At 47.8% G+C, this 20,502-nt stretch overlaps 1 protein-coding gene across 1 annotated transcript; it reads left to right on the forward strand.

Annotated features, from left to right (window-relative positions):
• The first annotated feature begins 11,607 nt into the window (after positions 1 to 11,607).
• On the forward strand, positions 11,608 to 15,422 carry LOC123409457 (MDIS1-interacting receptor like kinase 2-like). The gene is made up of 2 exons (XM_045102354.1): positions 11,608 to 14,573; positions 14,671 to 15,422. Exons 1-2 carry the CDS (start codon positions 11,648 to 11,650, stop codon positions 15,051 to 15,053), a joined length of 3,309 nt encoding a protein of 1,102 aa, XP_044958289.1. The 5' UTR covers positions 11,608 to 11,647; the 3' UTR covers positions 15,054 to 15,422.
• Positions 15,423 to 20,502: the final 5,080 nt, after the last annotated feature.

A 20,502-nucleotide genomic window follows, 5' to 3' on the forward strand; every position in this document is an offset into this window, starting at 1 on the left:
GGACCAAGAAATGAATGGTGATGGCGAGAAGTATTACTATGTCAAGGATTCTTAAGAGGTGCAATGATGCTCACAACATTCTTGACAGAAAGGATAGTAATACCCCAAGGTAGAAGGTGACATAAGCTGAATTAGCAAGGAACTCGAAGAACAACACAAAACATGAACACGTTTGTGTTGGATGGAAGGTAAACAATGATGTCGATGATAATACAATCATCGAGGGGCAAGGATGGTATTTCTCATCATGCATTCGGTCGATACCCTACAAGAGCTCGGGATGCTGATGATGATCACGACACCTTTGTCGAGAAGCTTCACGAAGAAACAATCGATCGGCGACGACATCAAGCAAGGGAATGATGAAGCAAGAGGATGTCGGAATCACAGATAAGACTGCTAGCTTAGAATTGAGATTGCCTTTTAGGACAACCAACATGATGTGGAAAGCTCGATGCAAGCTTAACGCAGAGTTGGAATTGTGTTCCAGGGATGAAGGGTATAGATAGCATGGTCGAGCTCCAACATGACAATGATGATGTAGCTTAACAGGTTGAAATGACAGGGTCGAGTACAAACTCGTAAACAAGGAAGATTACTAAAAATTGATGAATCGCAATGCATACTCGATTTAGTTATCGATGTACTCGCGTGTCCAACAACTCAAACACGAGGCAACTGGAATTAAGGAAAATATCATAGTTGATGAGGAGCTCACAAGAAGTTCCATAGATCCACGATATCCTCGAGCTACAAGGAATAATACTCGGAGGTAGATCAACTTTAAGTCTTGGACCGGTGTGTTGATCTGAAGAAGACAAGTACTTTAACTCGTCGAAGAATGAAATCAAGGTAGGACAACATGGTCGGAACCATGACTGCAAAGGACAAGAACACAGATACCAGATTTAAACCACATAATAAATGATTATTGTTACGAGAAATTTCTATGATAGGATCAACGTCATTTCCATGGGCATGAACACAAAGTTCAAGGTCGACTCCCACTTCATCAATGCATCACCTGCCATTTATTCCTCGCCTTTGATCAGGTTGTAGCTTTGAAAGAACATTCGGCAAAACACCAGAAGAGCAAGACTCGTGAAAACTCTTCAGATCATATTGATTTAGTAAGGCATAGGTTCAACCCATCGGGGCATCTTAGGAACATATACCACAAACTTCAAGAGTAAATAACACATGCTTGAAGGGCATGGCTGAGAAATTGTATGGTACCACTTATCTAAGGGAGAAGACACAATTTACCAATGGCATCATGTATCTAAGAAAGCAATCACAAGAATCGAAAGCAAAAGATGTCGTTGGATAATAACCCAGGATGAGTCTGACAATCCACAAAGGACCTGATGTGGGTATCGGTACTCAATCAGAGGGAGACAGGATGCAATGCATTAGTTTACAGAACGCCTGAAAAATACTAATACTTAATCACCAAAGGAATCATGATTTCCAGGTTGGCGTATCATAATCAGATGCTCCGATCAAATACAAGTAGGTTGAATGGACTTAGATGGACAACCAACCAAAAATTGATTTGTCGAGAACCAGCTCGGTCTGGAAGGACATCTGAGCCGGAAAGGACAATTTACGAGCATCAACAGATGATTGTGTGCATTCACACAAAGGTGGAATCAATAAGATCACAAGAAATTCACAAAGGAATTTAATGAATGCGGCTAGACATATGGATTTATCCATAATGCAAGCATGTGAGAAAGCTCATGAACAATAGGCTAGGGAGGATTTCGGAAGAGCGAATAGTAATTCGAAGAACTCTCGAATCCCATGAGAACTGATGATGGACGAATCCTCGATAAGATAATCCGTTGCATCTCGTAAAACAAGAGCAATTGAAGAAGAAAGTATGAACGACATTTGTATGTAGTCATCTGTAGTGGTTGACGAAGGAAGGGAAAATTGCAGAAGCAATAAGCACAACAGCTCAAGAGAACATCGAAGAGTAACTGCAGTTCTTCTGAGGGATAAAGCCATCGTGTGGAATACGGGGCTCTCCGGAAGGAAGTATTTACGAGAACCTAATGTTAGAGTTAGCAAAATCTTTGTCCTGAAAGAGAAGAGAGAGTAGAACCCAGAGTATAGGAAAGGAGTAAAAAATACTAATACCACCCAATTGAGATGTGGGCCCGTAAGCCACAACATCAGTGTTACTAAAGTTTTTCAGACACTAGACTCAACTTCGGCCAAGAAGTTGAAAAGGGGGCTACCTACAGGCAGTCGGCTCTGATACCAACTTGTGACGCCCTAGATTTAATCGTACGCTAAACATACACGCAAATTCGTACGATCAAACCCAAGGACTCACGGGAAGATATCACAACACAACTCTAGACACAAATAAAATAAAATCAGCTTCATATTACAAGCCAGGGGCCTCGAGGGCTAGAATACGAAAGCTCGACAAACACACGAGTCAGCGGAAGCAACAAATATCTGAGTACAGACATAAAACATGGGGTGCCTTAGAGAAGGCTAGCACAAAAGATACAACGATCGAACGAGGCGAGGCCTCCTGCCTGGGAACCTCCTAACTACTCCTGATCATCAGCGGCCTCCACGTAGTAGTAGGCACCGTCGGGGTAGCAGTCGTCGGCGGCGGGGACCTCCATCTCCTGGGCTCCATCATCTGGTCGCAGCAAACGGATCAAGGGAACAAGGGGGAGCAAAGCAGCGGTGAGTACTCATCCAAAGTACTCGCAAGTCTTACATCAGAACTATTCTAATTATGCATCAGAATCAAAGAAGGGGGTGTTATATGTGGACTGACTGCAGCAATACGAGAATAGAGAGAGAAGGCCTAGTCCTATCGAAGACTAGCATCTTCAGGGTCTTGCAGCAATAGACGAGAGTAGAACAGGGGTAAAACATTAATAGTCATATTGTTGCTGCAATATTAAAGTGAGGTCACGCCTAAAGATCCTCGCTCGACTCCCTGCGAGGAAGCAATCCCGAGGCAAACTAATTCCAGTTAAGTAACAATTGTAGTTGTAAAAGATCGGGGCACAACTCCAAGTCGTCCTGTAACCGTGGACACGGCTATCCGAATAGTTAATTTTCATCCCTTAAGGGGTGCACCACATGTCTCGTCACGCTCGATAACACTCTGGCCGGACATACTTTTCTGGGTCCTGCCCGGCCTCAGAATATCGACACGTCGCAGCCCCACCTAAGACTAATCAGAGAGGTCAGCCTGCCGGTCTAAGTCCTAAGCACAAAGGGTTCATGGGCCCAGTTCCCCTCCGCGCTCCTGCACGATGCGAGGGCGGCCGACGTCAGTCCTAGCATCCCTTAATCACAAGCGCAATGCATCTCAGGACCACTCGGGTGCGCGCCACTACGATTGCTGACATCTGAAAAGCTTCGGCTGATACGGCGACGCCGAGTACCCATAATTCTTCCCACGTAGCCGGTTAGTGCGAAAAGGTCTCCGACCAACCCATATCAAATACCCAAATACATTAACATTTTAATAAGTCCAACAACACAATCTCACGGGAATCCACCCGTCTTACAACTAATCACCAATGATCCCAGTAACATGGTCGAGGAACTGTGTGATTGTAACATCGGGGGGAATCCGAGGTATCACCCTCGTTGGATTCCGAACGATGTACCCGTCAAGGTGGGCTTAGAGGAATCACCCTCGGGGGTCCCACACTTGAGGGGTTGCACAACAGAGGCGTCATCGGGAATGGTGAAAGAGGAATCACCCTCGATAACCACGACCGACTAGCTATACTACAGAGATATCATCAGGAGTACTTAGCGAGGTGTCACCCTCCGTACCCGATAGTATCTCTGTAGCGTCGTACAACGAAGGGGGTGAATGTGTTGTGTCGGGTCTGGCTCGTCGATCAGAGATCGAGATTTGAAAACAAGCGGGGCAACTGAACTACGGGGTCAGAGGGGATGACTGCTCCACCTATACTAGGCATATTAAAGGTACAGGACTGAAAGTAGCAGTTCATCAAAAATAGGCTGTGCATCAGATATAGGAGCTAACTACAACAGTAGCAAAATACTAATGCAAGCAGTAGGAAGAAAGACATAGGCGATATAGGAATGATCAAGGGGGGTTTGCTTGCCTTGCTGCTCTGCGGCAAAGGACTGATCGGCAGGGTCGTAGATGTACCCGGCAGCAACGTCAGTCTCGGTGTCTACCGGTAAGAAGAGGAGGAAGAAACAATAAATAATAGCAACGGTGCAACACAAAGCATGACATGGCAAGATGCAGGCTAGACATGAGCTAACACAGCAACAGCCGTCATAGACGGGTCGGAAGAATATCTGACGATATTTTCCGAGTCTTGGGCTACTACCGGTCAGACTCGAAACGATGGAAAACTTCCATGTTTGCTATGCTAGGGACGCGTGCCACACGAATGGACCGTGTAACCGGGTTCGCCTCGTTTTGCTGATCAACTTTCATGTTGAAAATATTTCGATCTGACTTACGGATTATTTAATATTAATTTTTAAAGTTTTATTCAATAATTAGGAATTAAAAACAGATTTGAATAATTTAACAAAAAGCTATTATGACATCAGCATGATGGCATGCTCACATCAACAGTTGACTGGTCAACTGACCAGCGGGTCCCGAACGTCATGGGCACAAGTTTTAATTAAGATTAAATATTAATTAATCAGATTAATTTAGTGGGGTACCCACATGTCATACTCTAATTATTCTAATTAATTAATTTAACTAATATATCTATTTATTTATTTCATAAAAACATTAACATTATTTCTATTTATTTAATTATCGCGTGGGGCCTCCGTGTCATAGACAGCGGGTGCGTTGGCCCCACCGGTAAGTGACCTTAGGCCAAATACTCGATTTATTTCACACATACATAATCATGTAAATATCGTATTCCTCCAAATATCTATATACGCAAATACATACATCGCATCTCATACATACATACATACGGCATCTAATACATCTTTTGTTTTATTTTCTTTTTACTCTTAACACTCTCATCTCTCTCAGTTAACACACAACAGAGAACACAACACAGAGTCTGTGTTAACTTCCTCAACATAGAAGAGAGCCAACTTCATCTCCTCCTACCGGAGTCAAACGTCGACGGATCGGAGCCCCGTTTGCCGGAACGGAACCGGGACGGTGAGGGGAACGCGATGGTGGGAGGAGCCCGAGGAGGGGCTCACCGACGTTGATGAGACGGCCCGGTGAAACCGGAATTCGCGGGAAGGCGAAGGCGACGGTGGTGATGGCGCGGTGATGACGGTGGTGTCGGTGAGCACGTGACGGCGAGATCGTGCCGAGAGAGGCCCCGGGATGGAGCTGCCGAGAGGGCTCCGGCCGGCGAGATGGAGAGGGCCTCGGCCGACGGATCCGGAGGGTGGTGGACGGGGCTACTGGGGCTGAGGCTCGGGAGGGTGCCGACGTGTGTAGGGGAGGGTCGGGTCGCCGGAGCTGCAGGGTGGAGGTGGTGCCGCGGAGGGGAGAGGTTGCAGGGGAGTGGTGGTCGCCGGAGTTGAAGGGGGGGCCGGCCGGTGGTTGAAGGGGCCGAGGGGGCCTTGCTGCCGGCGGGTGGAGGAGGCCGGGAGGGAGATGGAGATGTAGGGGAGGCCCGGTGGGGGAGGGGGCTCGCCGGCGGGGTGGAGATGTAGGGGAGGGGCTCGCCGGCCGGGGTGGGGGCGAGGTGGAGAGGAGGGTGATGCGTGGGAAGGGACTGGGAGGCCGACGGGGGGAGTTGGGGAAGGAGCTCGAGCCCAGGGGGACTCGGTCGTGGGGGGAGATGGGATCGTGCGGGAGGAACCGAGAGAGAGAGAAGTCTCTCATGGGGAGGGGGTACGAGAGGTGGGAGGTGTCGGTGGGGGTGGGGCCCCCCACGAGGGGGGTTGGGGGATCGAGGCGGGAGCCCTTGGCAGCGGCGGCGCAAGTGGGAGGGAGGGAGCGAGGCAGGGAGGGGTTCCCTCGCCCTAGGGTTTGAGGGATGCGGGGTGGGCTCGCTCGGCTGGGCCACTTTGGCCTAGTCGGCCAGGGGGTTGGGGGGTTTTCCTCTTTTTCTTTTTTTTTGTTTTGTTTTGTTTTGTTTTCCTTTTCTATTATTTCTTCTTTCTAATTTCTTTTTTCTAATTTCTTTTCTTTTCTTTTCTTTTATCATTATTATTTTTAATACTTTCTTTCTTTAATAGTTAACATGAATTTATAAATATACTTTTGTTTTGTTTTCAACTTCTAAATCCGGATAGATTCAATGCGGGTCAACGACAGTAATTCTCGATGATGTGGCATCATTAGCGGGTGATCACTGTAGCTTAATTACAATATTTACTGTAGCAAAAGTCGAGGATGTCACGCACCATGAAGGACCTCGAGAATAGAAGGATGACAGGGAAAAGAAAAAAAATTGAAGCTTGAAAAAGAACAAGATTGAGGCCTTGCAAAGATTTAGATGAATCTTCACAAAGTGATACTTGAGATAACATGGAGCTCCGGAAAAGAAAAGATGAGCACATGCGAAAGAATTGATATCATGAGCCACTCCGAAAGAAGAATTGAAATCACTTGAAACAATAATAAGAATTATGTTATGCTTTCCCTTCATCAAGTTAAATTGATGACAAGCAATGGATTTAGCAAAGCACTTATTCTTCTTGAAAGGATTGAGGAGAGATATGAGCACAAACTTGAAGAAGTCTTGAAGGAGACACCGGTAAGAATTGGAATGAATGGGGATACATGAGAATGAAGAGATCATGAGCCACGTGAGAGAAAACTTGAACAAGCACCGGAATAATTGAGAGACGAACGAAGAGACAACAATTGAGAAGAATTTGAGGATGAAGCTGAAAGTTGAGAATGAAGACATCTTCTGAAATGATGGCCTTCAGAAGATCAAGGAAACAAAACAATTCTGAAATGCACCGGATCGCAAGAAAGGGATTACTCATGATCGAGAACAATTCAAGATGATAACACAAATATGAAATGATGAATCTTCAGGAGAATGGGCCAAGATTTGAGAGAAACACCCCTTCGGTCTTCCAAGATGAAAATGATGAGGAGAACACCACCAAGAATAACTGAGACACTCCGGAATAATGAAGAATGAAAGGTTGAGCCAAATATGAGAATTAATTCAAATTTATCTTGAATAAGGAATATGACTGATGGAATTCATGCTTACGTCATAGTTGAAAAGAATTAGAGATCTCTGGAAAGGTTACAAGAGCCAGGAAAGATCCTCGGAAAGAACATGTGGGTTATGGGCCCACTCAAAAAAACCACCGTTGAAACAACTGATTAGAAAAGAGAGATTCCACGAGAGAAATGAAAACTTGATGAGGTTGGGAACCTCGAAATAATTGAAAGGATTGAAATCAAGAAACTTCTAAGAATCTTCAACACACCGGATAGAATAGAGAGAGATGAAACACAAGAAAGACTTGATTGAATTACCAACATGGGAAGAAACTCAAAGGATGAAAAGGACATGACGAACACAGATAGCTTGAACCGAATTCACCGGAGAAGAAAACAGGAATGAAGAATGATGAACTAGCAACTCTTGAGAATCTTCACACGAATCACCGGAAACAATACGAAGAAAAGGGAGCGGAAGCATTGATGAAAAGAAAGGCATTGGATGATAATTGAATCACTGAAGAAAAGGGCGGGAGGGCGGGGAAAACAAAGAAAACTAGGGACGGATGCGACGAACCCCGGAAGAAATGAGAGATTGATCTTGCAAAATTGGAGAGGAAAGAATTACTTGAAGAGAAGTACACCGGTTGAAAGGAATTAATATGACGACTCCGATTGAGAAGAATTGAAAAGACCACTTGATTGAGCAAAAGAATTTGCATTTCCATAAAAATATGAGAACACCTCTTGGAAAAGATATGAATTCACCATTTGACATCGAAGCAACTCGAATTACCATACTCCAACAAAACAAAGGATGAGGCTTACGAAACAGGCCAGAACAAATTCATGACAAAGATTTCGCTCGGTATTTTCGTGGATAGGATCGCACGGGCTCGATCCTACATTAGTCATCATGTACAAGGCAGTGCACACGACATACGAAGCGTCCCCGAGTTGTAGCAAGCTACAAGGACTCTTTAAGACACAACGAGAACCGCTGTAAGAAGACCGTGAACAAACGAATCCACTAGATGTTGAACCCCAACCTCACATCATGCATCTGTTGGAAGATTTTCCTATAAGTGACTACTTGAATTCCCACCTAAGAACTCCCGATATTTCTGGTCATGCAATCTGGTCCACGGATACAAGGAGTAAATTTCACTCAGTTCCTAGCATCTAAACCGTCCAATGTATCACATCCGTCAACACATAACCAGAATCTCGGAAACTCATCTATCTGAGACCCTCGTAATCACAATGATACTAAGTGTGGCGATACATCCAGATCTATCTACACCAGTACTGGGGAAGCCGAACTCCTCTTGCCACTACTAGTATTGAAGCAATTTCGAACATCCTTCGTCCTGAGATACTAAGAAATCTGAATGATAACGATGTCCTCGAGAATTCCCTGGAGCTCAACTCCCTGGAAGAAATCAAGTCAGAAAGGAGGCACCAAGACAGAATTCCGTCACATCGGCATCATATAGATTCCAAAAATATCCGTGTGATCCTAAAAAAAATTGAGTGAGAAGAGGAGTAGAATTAAAATTATTACGTCAAGAATCTTCACCACAGAGAACCCAATCCGAGAATATTTTTCGAACACTTTCGAAAACAAAATTTAATCAGTGCCGCGGGCGCGTGCGTGTGTGGTCGGGCTCAAAACGGGCAACGACGGGAACTGAGAGAACCCGCAACTAATAACGGATGCAGTTTTCAAAACTGGCGGCAACGGAGTGCCGATGCAATGCAGATGATGCGCGTGATGCGATGATGAACGCAACAAACAAAATAATAACATAGCGGAAACAGAATAAAGGTGAATCTTCTGGAGCGTCGGTCTCAGACTGTCGCACAAGGGGGGAGGAGGTGGAATCCTGGTCCCCCTTTTTCCCTTCCATACAAAGGTGGACTTTCCATCTTTCCCAACTCCATGGGCCTTAAGGCACTTGTTCGCTTGGCCCAATAAGGCCACAATGTCTCCCTTAGCCCATGCAAACCCTTGGGACGCGGTAGAATCCTTGGTGGACTTACGGACTCCTTCGGAAGTTTCCAGAACCTTCTAGAAACTTCCCGATACAGTATCAAAAAAACCTGAAATTTTTCCGGTAGACAAAAAATGACTTCCCATATATAAATATTTACATCCGGACTATTCCGGAGCTCCTCGTGATGTCCATGATCTCATCCAGGACTCCAAACAACATTCAGTTACCATCAGACATAACTCACTACAAATCGTCACCGAACCTTAAGTGTGCAGACCCTGCGGGTTCGAGAACTACGCAGACATGACCGAGACACTCTCCGGGCAGTAACCAATAGCGAGACATGCATGTCCATATTGGCTCCTACATATTCTACGAAGATCTTTATCGGTCGAGCCACGATGTCAAGGATTCAATCAATCATGTATACAATTCCCTTTGTCTATTTGTATGTTACTTGCCCGAGATTCGAACGTCGGTATCTCCATACCTAGTTCAATCTCGTTACCGGCAAGTCTCTTTACTCGTTCCAAAATACAAGATCCCGTTACTAACTCCTTAGTCACATTGCTTGCAAGCTCATTGTGATGTTGTATTACCGAGTGGGCCCTAGAGATACCTCTTCGTCATACAGTGCGACAAATCCTAGTCTTGATTCACGCCAACCTAACAGATACCTTCGGAGATACCTGTAGAGCACATTTATAGTCACCCAGTTACGTTGTGACTTTTGATACACACAAGGAATTCCTTCGATGTCCGAGAGTTGCATGATCTCATGGTCACAGAAATAGATACTTGACATGCAGAAAACGGTAGCAATAAACTGACACAATCACATGCTACGTTCATAGTTTGAGTCTTGTCCATCACATCATTCCCCTATTGACGCGATCCCGTTATAAAATGACAACTCATGGCTATGGCAAGGAAACCTTGACCATCTTTGATCAACGAGTTAGTCCTTAGAGGCTCACTAGGAACAGTGTGTTGTCTATGTACCCACACATGTATTTGAGTTTCCAATCAATACAATTATAGCATGGATAATAAACGATTATCATGAACAAGGAAATATACTAATAACTAATTTATTATTGCCCTCTAGGACATATTTCCAACACACCCCTCCACCATGGTCGCGCCCCGTCTCAACGTCGGAATGGAATCACCGCAGCGGCAACGCAACCCGAACCACCGCCGCGTCCACGAATGAAGCGTCGCCGCCACCACGCGCCTGCCGCGATAGAGCCATCCCAAGTCGTCGTCCGATTCCCACTACACCCAATCGCCATGCAAGCTTCGCCATTGGGATCGGAAGCTGGCAACTGCGGCAGGTGGCGGATCGAACCAATGGAGGCGGTGATTTTCTAATTTGGGGTCGGATCGAACCAGAGGTGGGGGGAGATAAGGAATGCACGTTGTCAAGGCCACACCGCACGAGAGAGGCGTCGTAACGATGAGGCGGCTTACAGGTCGTTGCTATCCTTCGACTGATTCTAATCCTTTTTCTTATATGTGTGGCATGTGTATGGCCTAATGTGTTTGACATATGAATGTTGCTACACGCTAGTAAGCATAATCAATTGCCCTCATGATTTGTGTGTGTGCACCTTACCCATCACATCTATTTAATAAATTAAAAGATGACACCATCAATAAAAAAATACCAAGCCTAGCATATTAAAATCTTGTGATTTACCGACTACACATAACACAACAACAAAACAAAACTATGAATGAGATTCATACAGTATGTGACGATCATATCAAAGCACGTGACCCCGAGAGTGGGTTTTTTAGCGGTTCGGGTATTTATCGGGTACGAGGATGCCATATAATAGAGCAATGAGATTCATACAGTATTTGACGATCAACGTGTATAGACTTATTGTGTACCGAAGCACAATACATGTATACATCTGTATATGTTGTATACCATTAAATTCAATATAGTATTATTGGTTATGGGATGAGAGCATAGCTCTCCACTAAGCATATTGTGTCTCAAGTCTCAACGGATGTTCATCCAACATCCAACGATATCCCCGTACCCGATAAAAGCTAGCACTACTAATTTTTCATTTGGCACGCGACTCCTTCTAGTTAGTGTTATCAAATTCAATTCATCCAAAATTACTCCTTTTGTCTTAAAATAATTGTCCCAATTTTATATTATTTAAAAAAAATACTAATATTAAGACACTTATTTTAAAACTGAGAGAGTATAAAAGAACTCCTTCAACCTGCTTTCTATACTTTTTTCTTTCCGGGTGACACCTTCAACCTTTCAAGGAAAGGAGCGGACATGTATATGGCAAAAACAAACAAACAAACACATTTCATAATTTACAGTCCTGCCCTGAATGGCTGCTAGTATTAACACTTCTACCATCGGTCAACGCCCTCATATGAAATGTCCACTGTCTGTAGAAGTTCTCGGACCGCAGGCAGTGCCCGCGATGGCTGCAGCTGCACACGTACTCCTATGACAAAGTTGACAAACGATCCTCATCCAACTGCTGATTCTCCGAGAGAGATCGACATGAGGCGCCATGATCACCATCGAGCAAGAACGTGCAGGCGAGACACTGTCCCGCTTACGCTTCTTCTCTTCCTACTCCTGTCGTCCTCGCAGCTGCGCGGCGCGAGCTCTGCGCGCGGCGAGGGAGAGGTGCTCCTGGAATGGAAGGACAGCCTGCCGCTGACCGCGGCCGCCGCGGGCGCTCTGGCCTCGTGGGACCGGGCGGCCGCCGCCAACTCCAGCTTCGCGGTGTGCTCGTGGCACGGCGTGACGTGCGATGTCTCCGGCCGGGTCGTCGGCGTCGACGTGTCTGGCGCCGGCATCGACGGCACGCTCGACGCTCTGGACCTCTCGTCTCTGCCCAGCCTCGGCAGCCTCAACCTCAGCTACAACACGCTGGTCGGATCGTTCCCGTTGAACGTGTCCGCGCCGCTGCTTAACATCTTGTCGGTTGATTTGTCCAACAATAATTTTTCCGGCCCGATCCCGCCGGCCTTGCCTGCGTACATGCCTAACCTCGAGCACCTCAGCCTTTCTTCCAATCAGTTCGCCGGCGAAATACCGCCTTCCGTCGCCAACTTGACCAGGCTTCAGAGCCTTGTTCTTGGCAAGAACGGTTTTTCCGGTGGCATACCGCCGGCGCTCGGTTCCATCTCGAGGCTACGAGTGCTCGAGCTGCACAGCAACCCGCTGGGAGGCGCGATCCCCGCCTCTCTCGGCATGCTCCGGTCGCTCGAGCGCATCAATGTCAGCATCGCGCAGCTGGAGTCCACCCTTCCGACGGAACTCAGCCACTGCACCAACCTCACCGTCATTGGGCTGGCAGTTAACAAGCTCTCCGGGAAGCTGCCGGTGTCGTGGGCCAAGCTGAGGAAAGTACGAGAATTCAACGTCTCCAAGAACATGCTCGCCGGGGAGATCTTGCCGGACTACTTCACGGCGTGGACACGTCTCACGGTGTTTCAGGCGGACAAGAACCGTTTCATCGGCGAGATCCCCGCGGAGGTCGCCATGGCGTCGAGGCTGGAGTTCCTCTCCTTCGCGACCAACAACCTCTCCGGCAAGATCCCGGAGATCATCGGAAGTCTGACGAATCTGAAGCTGCTGGACCTCGCCGAGAACGAATTTTCTGGTACGATACCACGGAGCATCGGCAACCTCACAAGATTAGAGACTCTTCGGCTGTACAACAACAAGCTCACCGGCCGATTGCCTGACGAGTTGGGGAACATGAGAGCGCTGCAGAAGATATCTGTGAGCACCAACATGCTCGAGGGGGAGCTGCCGGCCGGGCTTGTCCGGCTGCCGGACCTCGTCTACATCGTCGCCTTTGACAACTTCTTCTCGGGGACAATCCCGCCGGTTTCCAGCCGCCAGCTGACCGTGGTAAGCATGGCAAACAACAACTTCTCCGGCGAGCTGCCCCGGGGGCTGTGCTTGAGCGCCTCCCGCCTCATGTACCTTGGCCTGGACAGCAACCGCTTCACCGGCACCGTGCCCGCTTGCTACCGAAACTTGACCAAGCTGGTACGCATCAGGATGGCACATAACCTTCTTACCGGCAACGTGTCACGAGTCTTGGGATTGCATCCTAACCTTTACTACATTGATCTCTCCGGGAATTCCTTTGCCGGCGAGCTCCCGGAGCACTGGGCTCAGTTGAAGAGCCTCCTGTATCTGAACCTGGACCGCAACAAGATCACCGGGACAATTCCTCCCGGTTTCGGTGACATGTCTGCACTGAAGGATTTGAGCCTCGCTGCGAATCACCTCACCGGCGCGATCCCTCCGGAGCTCGGCAAACTACAGTTGCTCAATGTGAACCTGAGGCACAACATGTTGTCAGGTCCGATCCCTTCGGCACTGGGGAACGTGACAACCATGCTGCTGCTAGACCTGTCCGGGAATGAGCTCGACGGCGGCGTGCCCGTGGAGCTCACGAAATTGGACCGCATGTGGTACCTCAACCTGAGCAGCAACAACCTCACCGGACCCGTGCCGGCTCTGCTGGGCAAGATGAGGTCGCTGAGCGACCTGGATCTCAGTGGCAACCCTGGCCTGTGCGGCGACGTAGCCGGCCTGAAATCCTGCAGCTTGCATTCCACCGGAGCCGGGGTTGGCTCAGGGCGACAAAACATCAGGCTGATCCTTGCTGTCGCACTTTCTGTTGTCGGCGCGATGCTGTTCTTCATCGCTGCAGTGGTCCTCGTGCTCGTCCGCAAGAAGAGGCGAACAGACGAAGACACGGAAGAGACAATGGCGAGCGGCAGCAGCACGACGACGGCTCTGCAGGCGTCCATATGGAGCAAGGACGTGGAGTTCTCCTTCGGCGAGATCCTGGCGGCGACGGAGCACTTCAACGACGCTTACTGCATCGGCAAGGGCAGCTTCGGGAGCGTGTACCACGCCAAAGTACCGGGCGGCCACTCTCTCGCCGTGAAAAAGCTCGACGTGTCGGAAACAGGGGACGCGTGCTGGGGCATCAGCGAGAAGAGCTTCGAGAACGAGGTGAGGGCACTGACGCACGTCCGCCACCGGAACATCGTCAAGCTCCACGGGTTCTGCGCCACCGGCGGGTACATGTACCTGGTCTACGAGCGCGTCGAGAGGGGCAGCCTCGGGAAGGTGCTGTACATGGGCGGCGAGCGCAGCGGCGAGAGGTTCGACTGGCCGGCCAGGATGCGGGCGATTAAGGGCCTGGCGAACGCGCTGGCCTACCTGCACCACGACTGCTCGCCGCCGATGATCCACCGCGACGTCTCGGTCAACAACGTCCTTCTCGACGCCGAGTATGAGACGCGGCTGTCAGACTTCGGCACAGCGAGGTTCCTCGCCCCCGGACGCTCCAACTGCACCAGCGTCGCCGGCTCCTACGGATACATGGCGCCAGGTAACGTACATCCTACGCGCGACACCAGGTACGGCGACCAAATTGTCCTCCATTACTGCTTGCAAGCTCACATTTGCCGGCGTATTTCTTGCTGCAGAGCTCGCCTACTTGAGGGTGACGACCAAGTGCGACGTGTACAGCTTCGGCGTGGTGGCCATGGAGATCCTGACAGGCAAGTTCCCGGGCGGGCTCATCAGCTCACTGTACAGTCTCGACGAGACGCAGGCCGGTGTCGGCAAGTCGGCGGCGCTCCTGCTGCTTAGGGACCTGGTGGACCAGAGGCTGGACAGTCCCGCCGAGCAGATGGCAGCGCAGGTGGTGTTCGTCTTCGTCGTGGCGTTATCCTGTGTCCGCACCAACCCCGACGCTCGCCCGGATATGCGCACCGTGGCTCAGGAGCTATCCGCTCGCCGGAGGTCCACCTTGGACAAGCCGTTCACAGCGATCATGATCGGCGACCTCGTTAGTTCGCGGGTATGATATGCTTTTTCTTTTCCTTTGACGGGGTATGATATGTGTTGGTTTTCTTTTTAAAGAAAGAGGTGCGTTTCAGTACACCCCAAACGTATAAACGAGAACCTATACCCACGTCGTATTATACACTACAAGTCATCGTATGTATGCAATATAAGATGAATATATGTATGTTTTCTTACCATGTACAATAGTGTATAATACGAGATGAATATAGGTTTTCCTTTATACGTTTTGTTGGAAGTGTATCGAAGCAAAAGTGTTAAAAAAATGATATGTGTTGGTTAGTGCAGTAGCATTTGTACAGGTTTATATTTATTTTTTGGCGGTGGTTATTGTTCACTCCATTCGTTTGTTTCGTGTAAATAAAAAAATTGCGGAGGAAAAGCATTTCATTTCGCTTAATCGTCATTGGAATTACAATCATTTTCCATGCTTGACCACGTGAATATCGTTGCCTGATTATTCTGGGTCGCGTTTGGTGGGTGATCGTTTGCTTTGCTTTTAATATAGGGTGACTTCACGAAGTCTTGGTCAAATAATATAGTATGTAAGAATTAAAAAAATAAATTTTTTATTTGCATAAATTTCAATGCAAAATCAACAGATTATAGTATTAACCGAAACTTCGCGCAGTTTCACTCAGACTGACTTTTAACAAAGCCGTTTAGTACATACATATAAATATATTTTTTGCATGATTAGTACGGTAGTCTTTGCATAAAAAAAATTGAGCTTCACATGGACGTTCTGTCTCTGGCCCCATCACAACAATCATTAGAAAATAAAATGACGGATCACCTGCACGTCCGAGCTTGACCCCGTCACAACAATCATTAGAAAATACAATGACGGATCACCTGCACGTCCGAGCTTGTCGCGGCTACATCGTTCACATGCCGCTTTGTCGATTTTCAAGGTGGCTCGCCAAAGGCGAACACATTACCATTGAACGAATCAGACAAGGACAACATCTCGGGCACACCATCGGACTCCACATCTCGCATTCCAACATGACTAAGACGTCGAAGGAGGAAACCATATCTGGCATCCACTTATCACGAACCCAACATATGATCCATCATCTTGGACTACCTTCCAAGCTCCGTGCCGACGCTGGAGCAAACGTCGTCGCAACGGCGTAGCTCGAGGACACAGGTCCACCACGAGGATGTCGTCGCCGCCACACCATCCTTGGTTGAACAGACTCGATTCCAGATCCACCCCAACCATAATATCGGTCGCCTCATCGGAGTAGAATCTAAAGGAATTATTCGGCGCTGCCATCATCGCTAAGACGACGAACAACCTAAAAAACTAAGCTACTTTTGCCTAAAAGTATCCACGCGCGTGGATCCGACGGCTCCCCTTACAACCGACGACCGAGGTCGTCGACGGAGGGGAGCCGTCAGAGGATGACACTGGAAGGTTGGCCTCTTTGCTTTTAGTATATGCTACTAGTACTAGTAAGCGTATCTACAGTTGGACTTGGTAAATTTGGCATCCTATACGCCCGTGGGTTCCTCCGGCCCCTCATATGTTGCGCCGCACATCCACATACCTCCAATGTCGATGCTGATATGCATGCAGTCCATGCATGTCCACCATATGATACGAATTGTCCGAATTCAACAGTTCGAAAGAAATCAAATCAAATCACAGTCCAATATCCGGATATGACAAAATGAAATCGATGTCCGAGCGTGATAGATGGCTCACTAGTTGGGTGACTGGCCGTATGCAGCCATCCATGCCGTCTACTTGCCCTACTCCGCCTGCATCATGGTCGCATGATCTGTTGTCGTTGCTGCTGTTGCCCTCGCCACCTCGTGCACCATATGGTCGTTGATCTCCTTCTTCTTATCCTCAAGCCACTTCTTTGCATGGTCATCTAAGAGGGTTTCGTCCGCCAACATGATCTTCGCATCCTCCACGTCCCGTGCGAGTTGTAACCTCTCAATCTCCAATGAATCTCTCTAAATGTCTTGGCCTTCTCGATTTCCCATTTGATCACCGCCTCTTGCTTCTCCAACTCGACCTTCCCCCTCTTAATTTACAACTATCCAGAATGGTCCAGCCGGTCCTCAAATCCTCCTATGTCCCAAAGGTGTCGGACAGCGTAATCCACGTCAGCACTTGGATGGATGGGGTGCGGGGTGTCGGGCGTGGCGAGGGAGACAACTCCTTAAGTATGTTCACGCCTCCTACGATGTTGTCGCCGCCTCCCTCTCTCGCTTCCGATGATGTGGCATCTTCCAAGCGATGTTCTCCGCCTTGCAAGGCGCAGTGAAGGAAGGGGCGCCAACGAACGAGGCAGATTGTGTTTCTGTCGTGGCGGTTGGGGACAGGCTTGACGACATCTACAAGGACGGATCGGGGACGATGGTGAGGATGGGGAGCAACGGTGGCGGACAGCAAGGGCTCGAGCGTGGGAAAGGTTGGAGAACGGAGGGAGGAGGAGGAAGAGTTTAGTCGATTTGATGCAATTTGCGATGGGGTTGGGCTGTCTGGTCCGACGTGCCACCCGGGTGCCCCATATTTGCCTCATATTTAGGATGGATACAAGGGGCGCTAGTCAGCCCGAGCATTTGAGGCTCATTCAAGAAGCCCGTTTGGGTCTAAATTTCATGACCGGTTAGTGATGGGGCAGCCCGCCCGAGCGGGTTTGGGGTGCCCGGCTGTAGATGCACTTACTACATCTGTTTCTAAATATAAGTTTTTCAAAAACTTCAATATGGACTACATATGAAGAAACGAAGAGAGTATATGTAAGTTGCCTACAAATTGGAATGCATATGGTTACCTGCATTAGGCACAACGAGACATGTGCACGCAGTTTTCGCCCTATTTCCTTGCTTGATTCGTTTCTAAATGACATCCCAAGCATAAAGTACCTCTAGACTTGGATCTAGAGGAACGCTCAAATCAATCGTTTTTCTAGGGTCACGCCCGAGCAGTGATACCCTAGTCACGTGGGTGTGAGCGGCTGCACGGGTGGATGCGGTCTCGATACGTCATATTGTTTTCCGAATCCATGTCATAAATGACCCTCACCCCTTGCTCACCGCTCTCTCCCCTCTTCCTCACTCACACTGGCGGCGGCGGCTAGTGGAGGCGGGGTTGCAAGACGATCCAAGACTGCGGTGAGCATTGGATTGACTAGTGCATCGGCCATGGTGGTAAGCCCTTACCCTATCTCTCGAGTTATTGTTTTTGAGACGCGATAGATTTGATTTGTAGACATGATCGGAGGATTTGGGAGGGAATTGAACACATCGCGGGTGGGGGATTGGTGTAGGAGGAACATTATCGATGAACCTTCGAATCCTTCGGTTTTGCACTCATGGATTCTAGGATTCTTACGGTCATTTGTTTTATTACATCTGGGGTGGGTATTGGGTACAAACTAGTTTTGAAGCACGAAATCCTAGCCGCGGCAACTTTGGAGCCGCATCAAGCAGTGGGTGGGTGGGATGGAGGGGTGTAGCCATCTTCTTTTCTTCCTCCACTACTACCTCGTCGTCTTCATCAAGAACGATAGGTTTTGCACGGTCACCTGCCACCGGGGCCTTGGACACAATTCACATTGTGTCGTTGTCGTTCTCTGGCGCCACGAACTTCCTAGTCTAGTACACTCTCACACACAGGTATTTAGGAGGCCTGTACTCTCTGTACTTGGCCTATCTTGCCCGTTGTCTAGCGTCGTTGGAGCCCTCCTGATTCATGGCCCAGTGCAGGATGTGCACTCACATTGCGCCCTTATCTAGGTCAAGAATCAGTGTCTCCAGCTCCTCCACCATGGCCTTTTAACCACAAAGTTGGCCTCCTTGCACATGTCTTTGATGATGCTGAAGTTCGAGCACACTTCCATGGTGTTATCGAACTTTGCATAGTCATTAAGAGAGCATCCGAGGAAGAAGGCCCTCCATCCAATTCCCCATGGGAAAGGATTGGGGTTGGAGTTCATGGAAAGGGAGAAGTGGTGAAATAGAGAGGTGGAGGAGGAGAGGTGGTGAAAAAGAGAGGGTTTGAGTGCGGTGCTGGGTAAGTAGTGTGGGTAAGTAAAGGAGCATTAGGCCGATAGGAAATAATGTGGACCTTTGAACCGTGTGTTCATTGGTGCAGCGATGTGCTATACAAACGGTTTTTAACCCCTTTCCGTGACGCAGTTTAAACCATCGCCTAAGGGGGGTCCATCCCACACGGCATGGAAAACCTGTAGGTGATGGTGACGAATGAACGCAAATGTTCGACAAAACTAAGCGTATGGAATGCACGCATATATGACAAACAAGATTCACCGGTCAACTGTTTGAGATATGGAATACTTCATATACGACCCATCGTTGCAACTTGTGTGAGATCACACTAACATCGCATGCACCATTCTATGGCGCACCGTTTACGATGTGCACCGAATCACAAAAAGGTCATGATTGTAAAGACTGTAGGTAAGGGGACAATCACACACATTTAGTTCCACTGTGACCGTTTTTTATAGGATATAAGAGTGCATACATTTATCCTTATCAAACTTTAGGCGAAGGTTGAATCTATTCCACAAGCTGCACTATTGATAAATGTTTGTGATTTAGAAAATGTCCCAAACGTGACATCTATACTTTCCCAACATGTCATATATACTACATGTGTCGGATGAAGGCCTATCGCATGCGTTCTTCTTTGACTAAGATTTACGGTAGGCACGACATCATAAATAGTTCACGATACCAAATTGTGTGTGATAAGGAGACTATCACAAAAAGTTGATGAGAAGTAACTGCGTGTGCTGGTGTTATTAATCTCACACATTATTTCTCGGGTGATTGCATGTGCAACAAAGATTCATCGCACACGTTGCGACTTGAGAAACAAGTTTGATCTTGAAGTTCATTGCAGAAATTTTTCTTTCTCAAACTGTGTGCATTGTAATGGCCCACATAGCATAATCTATGACTAATTTAATACGTGCATTCATAATTCGCATAATTTGAATTTGAAAATAGGAAATTATTTATTTCATATTTAATCATGTTTAAATATAGGTTGAAGAGCGAATGCTTAATTCAATTCACATTTACATATACCCAAGAACTACAGAAGCATCAATTTGCAAAAAAGGAAAACTACAGAAGGGACAAATAAAGAATGATGGAACAACGGTTGTATTAAAGACGGTAAGGAGAGAGCCGAAAGACATTATCGTTGCTGGAGAAGGTGAAGCGGAATGCCCATATTGTGCCCTCATCTATGCCTAACACACGCACGACTCTAGGTCAGCCCCTAATGATGGTTGCCCGCTGCTACTCCAACAAAAGATCTTCCAACGGCGCCAGAAATAGGAGTGTTGCTTGATACTCCTCAGCAACGGCACCAGGAATCCTTCTGCTATGGCTACGCCTTAAGGGACTTCCTAGCAAATATACAAAGGATTCCCCCGTGGCCTTGGAGCCTT

The sequence above is a fragment of the Hordeum vulgare genome, chromosome 1H, assembly GCF_904849725.1.
Source record: "Hordeum vulgare subsp. vulgare chromosome 1H, MorexV3_pseudomolecules_assembly, whole genome shotgun sequence".
NCBI classification, from domain to species: Eukaryota; Viridiplantae; Streptophyta; class Magnoliopsida; order Poales; family Poaceae; genus Hordeum; species Hordeum vulgare.